The sequence below is a fragment of the Cervus canadensis genome, chromosome 14, assembly GCF_019320065.1.
Source record: "Cervus canadensis isolate Bull #8, Minnesota chromosome 14, ASM1932006v1, whole genome shotgun sequence".
Classification (NCBI taxonomy): Eukaryota; Metazoa; Chordata; class Mammalia; order Artiodactyla; family Cervidae; genus Cervus; species Cervus canadensis.
This window is the reverse complement of record NC_057399.1, coordinates 13,133,126-13,149,701: the sequence shown is the minus strand read 5'-3', so window position 1 is coordinate 13,149,701 and position 16,576 is coordinate 13,133,126. Positions and strand designations below refer to the sequence as shown.

Genomic DNA, 16,576 nt, shown 5'->3' with positions numbered 1-16,576 from the left:
GATAATACATATTAGCTATTAAATAAGTTTGGGAAACACTGTACACTGTACCCCTCTCTTATAAATTCACAAACAGGTTAGGTTCACAATAATTTGCAAAGATTCCTGTGGTTAAACTTGGTGCTGGGAGAATGGAGAAATGGGGAAATGACTGCTAATGAGCATGAGGTTTCTTTTCAGGGTGATGAAAATGTTTGAAATTGAAAAATAGTGAGCACAAGTCTGTGAATATACTAAAAACAACTGAATGGTACACTTTAAAAGGATGAATTTTATAATGTGTTACTGTTAAAAGATAGACGGGGTCATATTAAAATTGCAAGTTTATTTGAGCAAAAATCTATTTGAATTTGGACAGTGCCAAATGGGAAGTAACAGGAGCTCAGGAAGGACTTTTATAGAAAAGGTGGAGATGAAGCAAGGAAATATTTGATTGGCTATGGTTTGAGCAGGTGTCTTATTTGGGAAAGCCCAGGTGACTGTTCCTGATTGATTGTCCTTAGGATTCTGATCTTTTAACCTTGGGGCATTATAGGCTTAAGTTTTGGTTTACTTAGGTAGGCTACTAAGGAATTGACCACCTCAGTCTAGTGGTATCCTTGTTTGATTAATTTAACGTGACTTTTATCTCAGTAAAATTGTTATGCAAAGAAAGAAACTTGTTTGCTTAAAGAACTGTTTTTTTCTTCATAGCACCTCAATCCCAATTTAGGAAATTCTGGGCTAGCAGATTTCTAAAGGCCCTACCAGTTCAAAACATCCATGACAACACAGAATTTGCATTGTTTGGTAAAAAAGGAAAACCCCCAAGTTTGATGTAAAAGTGAGAATTGTCTCTTGTACTAAATTCTTAGGCATATGTTGCCTGCTTCCTTACATAAAGGACACTGAGTAATATAATGAACAAAGGCTTCCACTGTGGATTTGTATAAAGTGTGGAAAATGTTCCTCAATCCTAGACAAAAATTAAGAAAACAATATTAAATTGTGTTTCAATGAAGGCCTGACTTGTATTCCCGCTCAGTCTTCGTTCTCATCTCCTTACCCAATCCAAGGTTGGGTAATCCTGTCCCTCTGGTATAAAACATTTTACAAGTCTTATTTGTTCTGACTTGGAGATTTCATTCCTGTTGGAGGAGAGGGAAGGAATGATTTGACTTGCTAGTTATTATCTCTTGTGAAGTTTGGCCACACCCTGTACATTGGAGTAATGCCACACTTCCACAGTGTACTTTCTGGTCTCCTTGACCCCCAACTCTCCTCCCCAGCACCTCTAGTGTTTCCTTTGAAGGATGGGCTGGAACCCTGTGTTACAGTCTGAGAATCTGTGTGTCATGGCACCTGATAGTAGCTCTGTTTCTATCTAAGATATTTTCTAATAGTACTAAAGAGAGAAAAATGTAACATTAAGGTCTAGGTTTCAATAAGTTGACATTTAAGAAATTATGTAATAGCCTAGGATCCTGAAAAAGAGTGTAATGAATTTTAAGTTAGAAAAAGTGACCGCCTATCTGGGGGAATGTAATAAGAAACAGATCCTCTTTCCTTTCAAACAGAACTATCTTGGCCCACACTGTAAAAGGAGCTAAAATTGGTGAGAAACCAGATATAACAGTTTATTCTGGTATGCTACTAAAAGTTCCTGTCTTATAGTCATAGATTTAAAGTCTTTCATTAATCATACCTTTCACCCTTTGCCACTTTTTTTTTTTTTTTCTTTGCCACTTTTTGAAGAAAGTGGAATGATGTCAAACAGGTGGTTTTTATATATTATAAATGTGGTTTTTTAAAAGGGCAAAATAGATACTGCAACAGTTTATTCAAAAAAATGTGCATGCTTACTATATGTCAGGCACTGTTTTAGGTTCAGGGTTACTGCTTTCAAGGGGCTTAGATTTCTAGTAGAGGGGGAATAGACTGTTGTTCAGTAACTAAGTCATGTCCAACTCTTTTCGACCCCTTGGACTGGAGCTTCCCTGTCTTTCACTATCTCCTGGAGATTGCTCAGATTCATGTTGATTGAGTTGGTGATAGAAAATAAACATAAATAAAATGATTTCTAGTAGTTATAAATATGCTGTGAAGGAAGCTAGAGGGTAGCATAAAGAATTGTGTGAGTAGTGAGGAGTGGTTCTTTACATAATGATGTCAAAAAAGGCTTCTTTGAGAGGGTAAAGTTCTGAACTGAAATCTAAAGACCAAAGGTGCTGTCCTTAGGGAAAGATCAGGGTGGGGACCAGAAAGTGCACAGGCCCTGAAGCAAGAAGAAATTGAAGGTCAGTATGGTTTCATCATAGTGAGCAGGTGAATCAGCCAGGGCTAGGAGAGTCAGAAAACAACAGAATGGGAAAGACCAGAGATCTCTTCAAGAAAATTAGAGATGCCAAGGGAACATTTCATGCAAAGATGGGCACAATAAAGGACAGAAGTGGTATGGACCTAACAGAAGCAGAAGATATTAAGAAGAGGTAGCAAGAATACACAGAATAACTATACAGAAAGATCTTCATGACCCAGATAACCATGATGGTATGATCACTGGATTAGAGCCAGACATCTTGGAATGTGAAGTCAAGTGGGCCTTAGGAAGCATCACTTCAAAAAAAAACTAGTAGAGGTGACGGAATTCTAGTTGAGCTATTTCAAATCCTAAAAGATGATGCTGTGAAAGTGCTGCACTCAATATGCCAGCAAATTTGGAAAATTCAGCAGTGGCCACAGGACTGGAAAAGGTCAATTTTCATTCCAATCCCAAAGAAAGGCAATGCCAAAGAATGTTCAAACTACCACATAATTGAACTCATCTCACACGCTTGCAAAGTAATGTTCAAAATTCTCCAAGCCAGCCTTCAATAGTACGAAAACCATGAACTTCCAGATGTTCAAGCTGGTTTTAGAAAAGGCAGAGGAACCAGAGATCAAATTGCCAACATCCATTGGATCATCGAAAAAGTGAGAGAGTTCCAGAAAAACATCTACTTCTACTTTATTGACCATGCCAAAGACTTTGGCTGTGTGGATCACAACAAACTGTGGAAAATTCTTAAAGAGATGGGAATACCAGACCAACTGACCTGCCTCCTGAGAAATCTGTATGCAGGTCAAGAAGCAACAGGTAGAACTGGACATGGAACAACAGACTGCTTCCAAATCAGGAAAGGAGTACGTCAAGGCTGTATACTGTCACCCTGTTTATTTAACTTATATGCAGAGTACATCATGCAAAATGCTGGGCTGGATGAAGTACAAGCTGGAATCAAGATTGCTGGGAAAAATCTCAATAATCTTAGATATGCAGATGACACCACCCTTATGGCAGAAAGCAAAGAAGAACTAAATAGCCTCTTGATGAAAGTGAAAGAGGAGAGTGAAAAAGTTGGCCTAAAACTCAGCATTCACAAAACTAAGATCATGGCATCTGATCCCATCAATTCATGGCAAATAGATGGGGAAACAATGGAAACAGTGACAGACTTTATTTTTGGGGGCTCCAAAATCACTGCAGATGGTGACTGCAGCAATGAAATTAAAAGATGCTTGCTCCTTGGCAGAAAAGCTATGACCCACCTAGACAGCACATTAAAAAGCAGAGATGTTACTTTGCTGACAAAGGTCTGTCTAGTCAAAGCTATGGTTCTTCCAGTAGTCATGTATGGATTTGAGAATTGGACTATAAAGAAAGCTGAGCACTGAAGAATTGATGCTTTTGAACTGTGGTGTTGGAGAAGACTCTTGAAAGTCCCTTGGAGTGCAAGGAGATCCAACCAGTCCGTCCTAAAGGAAATCAGCCCTGAATATTCATTGGAAGGACTGATGCTGAAGCTGAAACTCCAACACTTTGGCCACCTGATGCGAAGAACTGACTCACTGGAAAAGACCCTGATGCTGGAAAAGATTGAAGGCAGGAGGAGAAGGGGACCACAGAGTATGAGATGGTTAGATGGCATCACTGACTTGATGGACATAAGTCTGAGTAAGCTCTGGGAGTTGGTGATGGACAGGGAGGCCTGGCATGCTGCATTCCATGGGGTCGTAAAGAGTCGGACACAACTGAGCAGCAACAGAACTGAACTGAACTCAGGAGAGTTGGACACAGCTGAAGCGATTTAGCACACACGCATGCAGGTAGTACTGAGCCTTGCAAAAAGCCACATAAGGACTGTGGATATTATTGTATGTGCAAATAGAAACCAGTGGACCTTTAAGAGATGTATGCTTTCATTTCTGTTTTAGATCACACGGACTGCTGAATAAAAAAAGTTATTTTAAGAGGGTAGGAATAAAAGCAGAGCTATTAGGCCACTGTAGTAGTCGAAGCAGGAGATAATAATTAGAGTGATGGTGGAGATTAAAGAGGACAAATTCAGAATATATTACTAATGGATTGGATGTGGAAAGTGAGGGAAACAGGAATTAAAGATTATTTCTAGATTTTCACCTTGAGCAACTTAGTGGAAAGTGTTGCTATTTACTGAGGTCAAGATGATGGGGAGAAGTAAGTTGGAGGTTTGGCAGGTGAGTCAGGAAGAGAATCAAAATTTCTGTTTTCTTACATGTTTAAGGTGGATATTAGGAATAATTCCCCTTGGTCCATTGCTTACTAAATTAAATGTCATACCTGTAAGTATTCCATTGAGCAAATATTCGTTGAGGGGTTAATAGTGCCAGACACCGTGACAAGCATTAGGTACATAGTGTGGTAAACGAAAACAGATGTGGTCTCTGCTTTTATGGGGTTTATGGTTTAGTTTGAATATCAGACATTAAATATCACCAAAAAGTGTGTAATATCTGCATTACTAGTATTGTGTAGTTATATTAGTACATTTCCATTTATATTCTAAATCTGAATATATTTGAGGAAAAATCATACGATTTAGTCAAATAGGTAGTACATGATGTAGAGCACATAACTTACATGAAGAAGACTTCAAGAAAAGTGTAACAAGTATTAGGAGAAACATTTTGACCATGGAATATATCATTGGGAGCCAGACAGAAATACTTTGAGATCCCTCGTTTTATTGGTGGGAATAGATGGCATAGAATGGAGAAAATTATCCAAGAATACTGGCTATTAGCGTCTGTGGGGTAGGGGTGGATCTGAGGAGTCATTTGCTTAGTTGTTTCATAATGATGTATGATAATGTTTTTAGGGTCTTTTGACCCCCAAAAGAACAGAAACCAAGGTAGCTCAGGAGTAGGGAGCTAGCTAGATAGCATCTAACAGGGAACATGGAAATCCAAGGATAGGAAATTGAGCACAACCTCAGGGACTGCTGTGGGAACTGGAAAGCTGCCAGGAGCCAAGACTACTTTTAGAGACAGTCTCCCTCTGTCTCTCATAGCTTGTCTCTGTACATCTCTTGCCTTTCCCATTCTCCACCACCAGCTTCCTCTTCTTACTCGTGGTTTCTCTACACCATAAAACTTCCTTAGCTCCAGCTCATCTTGACCTGGTGTCTGTAGAGCCCACCACCCTCTGGGTACATACCTCTGTGCCTGTGCATATGTTTGGGTCCAGCCTATCTTTTGACCTGGGTCAATAACTCTTACGATGTGTGCTAAATTATGGCTTGGTCACCATGGGAAATGTGGTATGACAGTGGTACAGTGGGAGAAATAAACTTCTCATACATTTTTTTCTGATTAAAAATACTTTGCATAAGTAGGAAATTATTACTTATTAACCAGTGATTAAGAAAATTTTTTGAGCTGAGCACTGTGCTAAATTGTGTACAAGGAGTTCCCATTCAGTCTGGAAATACCGTTAGTACACACATGAAATTATTAGAGTTAAGTGTTAAAGTTTTCAGTTTTGACTGGAATAGTAAGACATTAACCAAAAAAACAACATGGCCCGGAGTTGTTAGAGAAGAAAGGCTTACTTAGAGTTGAGATGGGGCTTAATTTTAAGCCTTGAAAGATGTTTGGGATTTATGTCAGCTGGAAAGCGGGCACTAAGCATTACAAGCAGAAGGCTGTGTTCAAGGTATTATTATATAAATAATAGGCTTTCCTTGTTAAAAAATAATAGAAGATCAGGGGAGGGGAGGTAAGAAGAAGACTTAAGAAAATTTAGAACTGAAATAGCAGGAAGCCATTGTGAACCCTTGATTAAAAGAGTGACATCATGAAAAGTAATTTAAAAAATTAATCTGGCAGTCATATTGATAACAGAAGAGAATGAACCTAATTGGCAGTTGTAGCATTATAGTTTGAGGCAAGCAGTGGAGGATATCTGTAACTTGTAAATGAGTCAAGAAAAAGGTGCAGTGTTTATATATATACACAGGCACATATCCATCTTCCAAGGGATAAATGTGACAATTGTAAGAATGCATTTATAAGTTAAAGTGGCAGTTGTCATTTCAATGTTTTTAAGGGATGGTCAATTTCCAGGCTGTTTTGGAAATAAAGATTTTAAAATAAGATAAGATTTTTAAAATTAACATACTTTTTTTATTTGGAATGACCTTTTTGCAGTATCAGCTCAGATTTAGTTCATTCCCTTTCAGTAGTGCAGGATATATATATTCTGTTTTAGTAATTCTCTAAAAATACATTAATTAGAAGGAATCTTTATTTTCTTTAGAAAAGAAAACAATACTGGCTTTTCATTAACCAAATTGAGGTTTGGGGAGGCTTGTGTAGCAAAATCTCTTTTAACTTCAAATATCCTATAATTCTATGAATATTTTAGTTCTAGATTAGGGTGTGTAATTGTTTTTTTAAATGCTAGTTGGTCTCAGAAGTTGCATTTTTCCCTTGTGGCTGGAGCATGTGCTTCCCGCTTACTTGCCTGTCTTTAGTAGGCGCGTGGCCCAAACCAGCAGCCAGCCCTTGATGTTTCTAATTAATCCTGGGTAATTCTGGGTAATTCTGCTAGAATATTTCTAGGTTACCCTAATACCCTCTTAAACCCCAAATACGTGGCTTTTAGTAATCACTTTTGGGTTTTTATTAATTTTATATTTTCAGAGTTTTGAAATAAGAATGCAAAATATGACACTCATCCTTATGTCTTTAATAAGGATGATATCTGTGCTATTTATTTTCATCCTGTCAATATCAAGTGTTATTTTGAACTAATTTACCTTTATCTGTTCAATTCCATTTTTTTTTAAATAACCAGAGTTTTAAACTATTCTTGAAGAACCAGAAATTAGGTTAGAATCAAATTAGAAAAACAAAGCATTTCTAGAATTTACTGTCTTTTTTTGTATAAAAATTAGGCCTTCAAGAATTTTTTGTACTGTAATAGTTGAATGACCCAATTAATCCATTTTAAAAGCTCTGAAAAGACAAAGACCTTTAATTGCCACATTAATTGCATTTGAATCCTTTGCCCTCATTCTTAATGAAGGCATATGAGTTAATGTCTGTTTATAGACATTTCTTTAAAAGTATGCAGTGTTTGAGTCTAGTAAGTTTTTGTTGTTTCAAAGAAAAAAAAGTGTACAAATATAATGATGACTAAGGTTAAAAATAAAATGTGGAAAACGTGATGTAGTATAGGTCCCCTAGCCTGTTCTAGGAGGGTGGCAGTTCCTCTCAAGAGAGGAAATGTATTATTACAGAGGAATGCTTGGTTAGGAGGGGGAAGGGCATTACTACTAGAAGACTTCAGGCTGCTCTCTAATCCCATTCTGTCAGAAATTTCAGAAGGCTTTTGGAAAGACTAGAAAGAAATATGTAAATACACGTTCTGACAGGACAGTGGGAATATTAGATCATTTTTCTTCTTTTCCAGATTTTTGGATTTCTTAATGAAAAAGTGAATCATTTTAAAAATCTAACTTTGGGGGTCACCCCACTATAAATTTGACTTTCACCATTAAATAGGAAAAAATAAACCTTTATATTTTTAACAAATCTTTCATTGTTATTGGAGTTTTAATTGTGACATATTTCATATTTCTGCTCTAAATAGACCTTTGCTCCAAGAAACTTTTTTTCCAAAAATTCCTGCCTGTTTACTCTTTGCTAAACCTGTGCTTATGGGGATCATGTATTATTCTGAGTTATCTTTGCTCTCCTTCAGCTGGATTTTCTGCCCTCATGTGAGCTTTGTGTTGGAAGATAGTAGAAAGTGGCAACAACTTGAGCACTTCAAAAGATCCCATCGATATCACACAGAAGATCCCCCGCCCCCACCTTTCAATTCTTGCCTGTCTTCATTCTAATGAGGCTGGGGACATAACAGAATCTTAGAAGGGAGGGGATTCAGCATGGTGTGGCATGGCAGAGAAGAGAGGGGTGTTGTGAGAAAGTCTTATTAGTGATTGGGCCCATCCTTGAATTCAGTGCTTCTAAGAAGGTAGCTACAGCCTATAAACAAGGAATTTTTTTAATTTCTGAAACTTAATGGAATTTCTATATGCTGGAAAATGGCAACTCACTCCAGTATTCTTGCCTGGAAAATCCCATGGATGGAGGAGCCTGATGGGCTATAGTCCATAGGGTTGCAAAGAGTCAGATACGACTGAGCGACTTCACTTTCACTTTTTCAGAATTTTTTTTTTCCCCATTTATTTTTATTAGTTGGAGGCTAATTACTTTACAATATTGTAGTGGGTTTTGCCATACATTGACATGAATCAGCCATGGATTTACATGTGTTCCCCTTCCTGATCCCCACTCCCGCCTCCCTCTCCATCCCATCCCTCTGGGTCTTGCCAGTGCACCAGCCCTGAGCACTTGTCTCATGCATCCAACCTGGGCTGGTGATCTGTTTCACTCTTGATAGTATACTTGTTTCAATGCTATTTTTCAGAATTTTTAAGTAAAATGTTAAAACTTTAAGACACCCTTTTCCATATAGCATTAGAAAGCCTGCCCCACAATAGTGTTTTATGAAACTAAACTGTAGCAATATGTTAGTAATATCATATGCCCTGTTATTGTTTTATGGATTAACAATATCAGTTTTGTGCTTAAAAGGATGTTGGTAAGAGCTAAAGAGAACCTTTTTTATTCATTCATTTCTTCCCAATACCAATCTTACCTTCAATCAAAAAAGCTCTGCTGTCATCTATTTTATATACTGAAATTATATAGATTTCATTTAAAGAGATTGATATATATGTGTGCGTGTATATATACACGCACACATATGTAGGCATTGTATTGGATCTAGCTGCCTGAAATGCAATCTTTTCATGTCCCTGTCACTTTTGATTTAGCACTCTCTAAACAGCCCTTGATCAATTCAGCTTTATCTTTTTTCCCAGTTAGCTTCAGTGTAGAATAATGACATGCCCCTGCTGATTATCTATATCACTAGTTTATTAATTTTTCTGGGCCCATAATGCTGCTTGGCAACATTTTTCCTTTTCTGTGATGTTTCTCAAATTGGCATGCTGAGATGTAAAATAAGTGGCATGAGAAAAATATCTTGTGCTCTGAGAAACTTAGATCCCTTTTAGGAGTTAATGATGCATATTAACATATTAAAGGTTTCATAAAGTCCAGTAAAGAATTCTCTTTAAAGGGAACCCTCTTGCTACTGTTGGTGGGAATGTAAGTTGGTACAGCCACTTGTTGTGGAGAACAGTATGGGGGTTCCTTAAAAAACTAAAACTAGAGCTATCATATCACTCTGCAATCCCACTCAGGGACATATATCCAGAGAAAAACATGGCCTGAAAAGATACATGCACCCCAGTGTTCAGGGCAGCACTGTTTACAAGACATGGGAAGAGTTTAAATGTCCATTGACAGAGGAATGGATAAAGAAGATGTGGTGTATATATATATATACACACACGCGTGCACGCGCATATATGTCTACAAAGGAATTTTATTCATCTATTAAAAAGAAGGAAATAAGGCCATTTGCAGCAACATGGGTAGACCTAGAGAGTGTCGTACGAGTGAAATAAGTCAGAGAAGGAGAAATATATGACATCCCTTATATGTGGAATCTAAAAAGAAATGATACAAATGAATTTACTTACAAAACAGAGACTCACAGACTTAGAAAACGAACTTATGGTTGGGGGTTGTGTGAAGGAATAGTTAAGGACTTTGGGAAGTTATGTACACCCTGCTATATTTAAAATGGATAACCAACAAAAACCAATTGTATAGCACATGGAACTCTGCCCAGTGTTCTGTGCCAGCGTGGATGGGAGTGGGTTTGGGAGAGAATGGATACGTGTACGTATATGACTGAGTCCCTTCGCTATTCACCTGAAACTGTCACATTATTGATTGGCTGTTCAGTTCAGGTCAGTCACTCAGTCAGATCCAACTCTTTGTGACTCCATGGACTGCAGCACGCCAGGCTCCCCTGTCCATCACCAACTCCCAGAGCTTACTCAGACTCATATTCATTGAGTCGGTGATGCCATCCAACTATCTCGTCCTCTGTTGTCCCCTTCTCCTCCTGCCCTCAATCTTTCCCAGCATCAGGGTCTTTTTCAGTGAGTCAGTTCTTCGCATCAGGTGGCAAGAGTATAGGAGTTTCAGCTTCAGCATCAGTCCTTCCAATGAATGTTCAGGGTTGATTTCATTTAGAATTGACTGATTTGATCTCCTTGCTGTCCAAGGGACTCTCAGTCTTTTGCAACACCACAGTTCAAAAGCATCAATTCTTCAGTGCTCAGCTTTCTTTATAGTCCAACTGTCAAATCCATACATGACCACTGGAGGAACCACAGCTTTGACTAGACAGACCTTTGTTGGCAAAGTAACGTCTGCTTTTTAATGTGCTGTCTAGGTTGGTCATAGCTTTTCTTGCAAGGAGTAAGTGTCTTAATTTCATGGCTGCAGTCACCATTGCAGTGATTTTGGAGCCCCCCAAAATAAAGTCTGTCACTGTTTCCATTGTTTCCCCATCTATTTGCCATGAATTGATGGGATCAGATGCCATGATCTTAGTTTTGTGAATGTTGAGTTTTAAGCCAACTTTTTCACTCTCCTCTTTCACTTTCATCAAGAGGCTATTTAGTTCTTCTTTGCTTTCTGCCATAAGGGTGGTGTCATCTGCATATCTAAGATTATTGAGATTTTTCCCAGCAATCTTGATTCCAGCTTGTACTTCATCCAGCCCAGCATTTTGCATGATGTACTCTGCATATAAGTTAAATAAACAGGGTGACAATATACAGTCTTGACATACTCCTTTCCCGATTTGGAACCAATATGTTGTTCCATGTCCAGTTCTACCTGTTGCTTCTTGACCTGCATACAAATTTCTCAGGAGTCAGGTCAGGTATTCCCATGTCTTTAAGAATTTTCTCAGATTTGAGAAAGAAATTTCTCAAAATCTTAAGAATTTAAGATCAGCTATACCCCAGTGCAAAATGTTTTTGGTGTTAAAAAAATAAATTAAAAACGGTATTAAAGTGTAGTCGCTCAGTCCTCTCTGACTCTTTGCGACCCCATAGACTGTAGCCCTGCCAGGCTCCTCTGTCTGTGGGATTCTCCAGACAAGAATACTGGAGTGAGTTACCATTCCCTTCTCCAGAGGATAAAAATAAAATAAAATGATTTTTTAAAAAATTCTCTTTAACTTTTTAATCCTTTGTTTCCTAATTTATTTGAACATGAAACATTTTCTCTTGAGGAATAGATATTAACACATCATGAAACAGTGTTTCATAGAAAAAAGTTTGAGAAACATTTATAGTTGCTTCCTTTGTTCTCCCAGTGGCTATTCAGAGACATATACAACCTCACCTCAAGCCCTCAACTCTTTTTGTTTTCAAACCTAATCTCTATTTATTTCACTGAGATAATGGAGACTTACATTTAACACGTCCAAAACAAAATTCACTATCTTTTTATCATTTAACCTTCCTTTATAGGTATAATAATAGAATATAGTCCATAGGATAATTGTTGAGGGTTGAATAAGATAATCATAAAGCAAATAGTAAAATTCTGGCACATGAAAAGTACACAGTACATAGTAGCGATTATTATTAAATGACAGTCTCCCCTGTTAGATCACAAGCTTCTTAAAGGCAATAACCGTGTCCTCAAATAGCACCATCTTTGACTTGAAATAGGTACACAACAAAGCTTTGTTGAGTTAAAATGGATAATAATAGTAATAATCTGTCGAATAAGTGGTTTGTGTAACCATCTGACTTAGCTTAATCATTGTTTTAACAATAGGCAATATTGGGTGTTTATTTTTTCTCCCTAGGTGCACTGTGTTGTAATCATTCAAAGGATAACCAGATGTGCCGTGATGTTTGTGAACAGGTAAGCTTGCTTGATAATTATAGAGGATATTGTTTAGTGTAATTGTTTTAGAGAAATCTGTTGGACAGCACTTAAATGGTCAGTTCACATCAGCAGTAATGGAACAAGTTAACATGAGTCTGCGAACATAGTGGAGCACAGTATCTGAAGTGGGATTCCTACCCAAAATACATAACCTGGATCCTGAGGAAACAATATGGCAAACCCAGATTGAGGGATATTCCTCAAAACAACCACCTGTACCCTTTAGAGATATCAGTGTTATAAAAACAAAGGTCAAGAAACGTCCCAGGAATTCCTAGGTGGTGCTAGTGGTAAAGAACCCGCCTCCTAATACAGGAGACACAAGAGAGATGGGTTTGGTTTGATTCCTGGGTTGGGAATATCCCCTGGAGTAGGAAAAGGCAGTGCACTCCAGTATTCTTGCCTGGAAAATCCCGTGGACAGAGGAGCCTGGCAGGCTGCAGTTTCTGAGGCCTCAAAGAACACACAAGAAACTTCCAGATTAAAGGAAACTAAAGAGACATGACAACTAAATGCAGTGCATAATTCTGTATTGGGTCCTGGAATTAAAAAAAAAAAAAAAAAGACTGCTATAGAGCATGTGATTGAGATAAATTGGTGACATTTAAATACGAGCTATAATAATAATGTACCTACCAGTGCTGCGAACTGAATCTGATGATTGTATTGTGGTTAGTTAGAATGGTGTCCTTATTCTTAGAAGATACATGCTGGAATTTAGAAATGAATGATCATGTCTATAATGAATTCTAAATGTTTCATCAAAGTAATAAAAATAACGTGCATATGTAGAGAAAGTTAAAGCAAATGTTAATAATGGGTGAATTTAGATGAAGGCTTATGTGGGTGCTCATTGTACTCAGTTCAGTTCAGTTCAGTCGCTCAGTCGTGTCCAACTCTTTGCGACCCCATGGACTGCAGCACACCAGGCCTCTCTGTCCATCACCAACTCCCGGAGTTTACTCAAACTCATGTCCATTGAGTCGGTGATGCCATCCAACCATCTGATCCTCTGTTGTCCCCTTCTCCTCCTGCCATCAGTCTTTCCCAGCATCAGGGTCTTTTAAATGAGTCAGTTCTTTGCATCAGGTGGTCAAAGTATTGGGAGTTTCAGCATCAGTCCTTCCAATGAATATTCAGGACTGATTTCCTTACCTTTGAAACTTTCCTGTAGTTCTGCTTGAACCTTTTTAAGGCAAGTTCCACTGAGACAATAACTGTTCATAATGTCTTACTTTTCTTTCATCATCTTGATTGTGTAGTTGTAGCCTTACCAGTTGAGAATTAATGACCTCAATCATCTTTTGAGGAGTTTTCAAGTAATAACCTGGATTTTGTTACTTCCTAAAAATGAGAGCACTACCTAACAGGGATTAAAAAGGTTTTTCAAGATACTCTAAGTATAACAAGATGTCTTACCTAAATAGCTGCTAGAGAATTCATGTCAAAACACTATAGTAGATTAAGTTTTCTGCAAATTTACTGTCAGAGCAATAGCTTTTTAAAAGCAAAAATGGCCTCTTGATGGTGTCACCATAAGAGAGCTTTTAAAGTAACTCTCCTACTTTTGGAAGCACTCCTTTTCTGACTTTTGCCTTGTTTCCTCTTGTTTTTTCCACTAATGTTCCATAGGGTAAATTATTTTTATGAGGTACTCGCAAAAGGTGAGGACTAATTTCTTAAAATATAAAGTGTTTAAAATTCTATAATGTAGCAAAGTAAGTGAATACTATAGTCATCCTAATTAAAAAAATTCTTCCCTGACCAAGTTCTTCCCTGACCAAATTACTTTATTTCTAGTTACACAAATGCTGAATGTAGGTAGCATTTATCTCCAGGTATGCACTAAACTCCAGATAGACTTACTTGCAGAGGAAGAGAGGTAAAAATAGGATTCACTTTCCCTGGTCAGACTCAATAGTCAGGTAAGTCAGTCATCCCAATCACCAGAGGAGTGAGAGGCTAGGATGCTGAAACCGGCAGAGCTCACTGACAGTGAGAAGGGCAGGAATAAGGAATCTTTAATTCTTCAACCAGTGAGGAATGAAGAGAGGGTATTCTACTGATAGGTTTTGATTTGGAGTGAATACGAATGCACTTGATGGCTGTAGGAAGTTAGGAAGTTAGTAGGGTAAGTTGCTGAATTATCAGTGAAAACCACTGTGTGAAGGCAGTTGGAGATTTGAAATTAAAACTTTTAGAATTTGAATTTATATAAGAAGTCAGGACTGATGTTTTATAATAAAGCACATTTATGAAGGGAAATTGGAAAATATTCTAGACAACTGATAAACCTAGAGGATAAAAAAATTTACCTCTTCCATTTTCTTATTGAAAAAATGCCTTAAAACTTTTTTTTGTTTTTGTCAAGTAGATATTTTCCTCAAAAAGTGAATCGCGACTAAAACATCTGTTGCAGCGAGCCCCAGATTATTGCCCTGAAACAATGGTAGGTATTGTTTAACTTAACTATGGAAGTTTTTGTCTAATGAAGCACTCTATTGAGTTACTTTTGATTTAGCAAATTTTTCAGAGTGATTGGGGTTTGTGGTCAAAGTAAAATGTTAGATTTAACTGGATACTTTAAAAAGATCTTCATACAAATTGCTAGATGGAATATTGTCTTTTATCTTTTGTTGTTTATGATGTAGGTATAAGAACAGTATTATATAAAAATATGTTCTAGTCTTTAAATTTCATAATAGTTTATCTGAAATTGAGAATTTTACTTATTATATTTTGACAATTTTATGAAAACCATAGCTAAATCTTATATTTATTTTAATGTTTAAAAAGTCAGATTTAGGGTAAGGGAAAATGTGTAATTTCTCATTACTTCTGTCTTCTCATTTTCTGGTGTACTATAGATACATTGCATGCCTGTCTGAATCATGTAACTTAAAATGTCTCTAATGCATGGACCATCCCTTGTTTGGGATGCTCATGGCTAAGCTAAGAAAGTCTGAACTGGCATGAGAAAGCCTGTTTAGATAAGGTAGGTTGGGTTAAATGGGAAAGTTTATGATCAAACAGTTCTGACTGACATATTTTACTTTAGTCACTCAACAGGCACTTTTATCTCTGTGCTTAGAAACAGTTATTCCAGTAAACATCCTGAGTAACCATACTTGTCTTTAGTATCCCAGATGGGAAGTTGAGAAAACAGCAAGCAGTATTTTTACATCTCATTTCTGTTTTTTCTTCCCCAAATAGCTGGTTGATGCTTCTAGATCATTGATTGTATAGAGACAGACATAATCAAATTAGCTGTATGTAATTTCTGTAGAAATTGTATTTTGAAACTGGGTTTCTACATAAAAGTCTTTTGATGATTACGATTTTAGGTTGACATTTGGAGTTGTATGAATTCATCTTTGCCAGGTAAGTAATAGTGTTACATTAAAACTTATTTTGTGATTGTAAAATCTGTGTCATAGTCCTGTAACCTAATATATACCCTTGGATTTCTATCCTGTCCCTCCTGGAGGCATCCAGATTTTCAAATGTATAATTTATTCTCATTCACTCAGTCATTTGTGGTACTCTTGTTTCCGCTTCAGCTGTTCTGTTGAAACTGGGCTTTGAAAGATCACCAAGACCTCTTGGTTCCTAGATCCTACAGCTGACTCCCATATGACAGTTGATACATTGACCACTACCTCCTTGTGACCTCACCTTGACCATGTGACTTTGTCCTCTCTTATCTCCACCCCCCAACCACGCACACACATACACCATCACCCCTGTAACTACCATGGCTATTCCTGTGTGTGGTCCTCTTCCCTTCTTTCCCCACACTCACCCTGGTAACCACATTCCTTCCCAGAACTGTTATCTAATCAGCTCTGAGAAGATAATTTTCAAATCCAAGTTTTTATTCATGACTTCTAGTCTTCTCTGCTTGGATCTCTGCATCCAGGTAGCATGACTCAAAACCAAGCTCATCTGATAATTGCTTTTTGTTATGAATGACACTAGACTGGAAACCCTCAAGTCATTATCTCTGAATGTTTTTTCTTTTTAGCTTCATTCACCCCGTTGTAAAATCTTGCATCCATCCTTGCTATTCCTAGTTCAAGCATTTATTGTTAGACTTTTGGGGTAGATTATTGCAGTAACCTCATAACTCATGTTTCAACACACCATAGCTGTCTTTCCCACCGTCTTAAAAAAAACTCCCTCAGGGGCTATCCACTTAAATCAGAATAAAGCCCAAACTCCCCATCTGGCATTCCCAATCTCCTAGGATTAGAGCTCATTTTCCAGTCCTGGTTAAACCCAGTGCCTTGAAAAAAGGGAGTATAGCTTACATTTCTCTGAATTCTAAAGGTTTTCA

At 37.5% G+C, this 16,576-nt stretch overlaps 1 protein-coding gene across 1 annotated transcript in view; it reads left to right on the top strand.

The window, feature by feature from the left end:
* RECK (reversion inducing cysteine rich protein with kazal motifs) overlaps positions 1-16,576 on the top strand; it is a 78,205-nt gene that overhangs the window by 1,619 nt on the left and 60,010 nt on the right. The window contains exons 2-4 of the mRNA XM_043486916.1: positions 12,158-12,216; positions 14,615-14,689; positions 15,585-15,621. Coding sequence (XP_043342851.1) covers positions 12,158-12,216; positions 14,615-14,689; positions 15,585-15,621 — 171 coding nt within the window. The remainder of the gene's footprint in view (positions 1-12,157; positions 12,217-14,614; positions 14,690-15,584; positions 15,622-16,576) is intronic.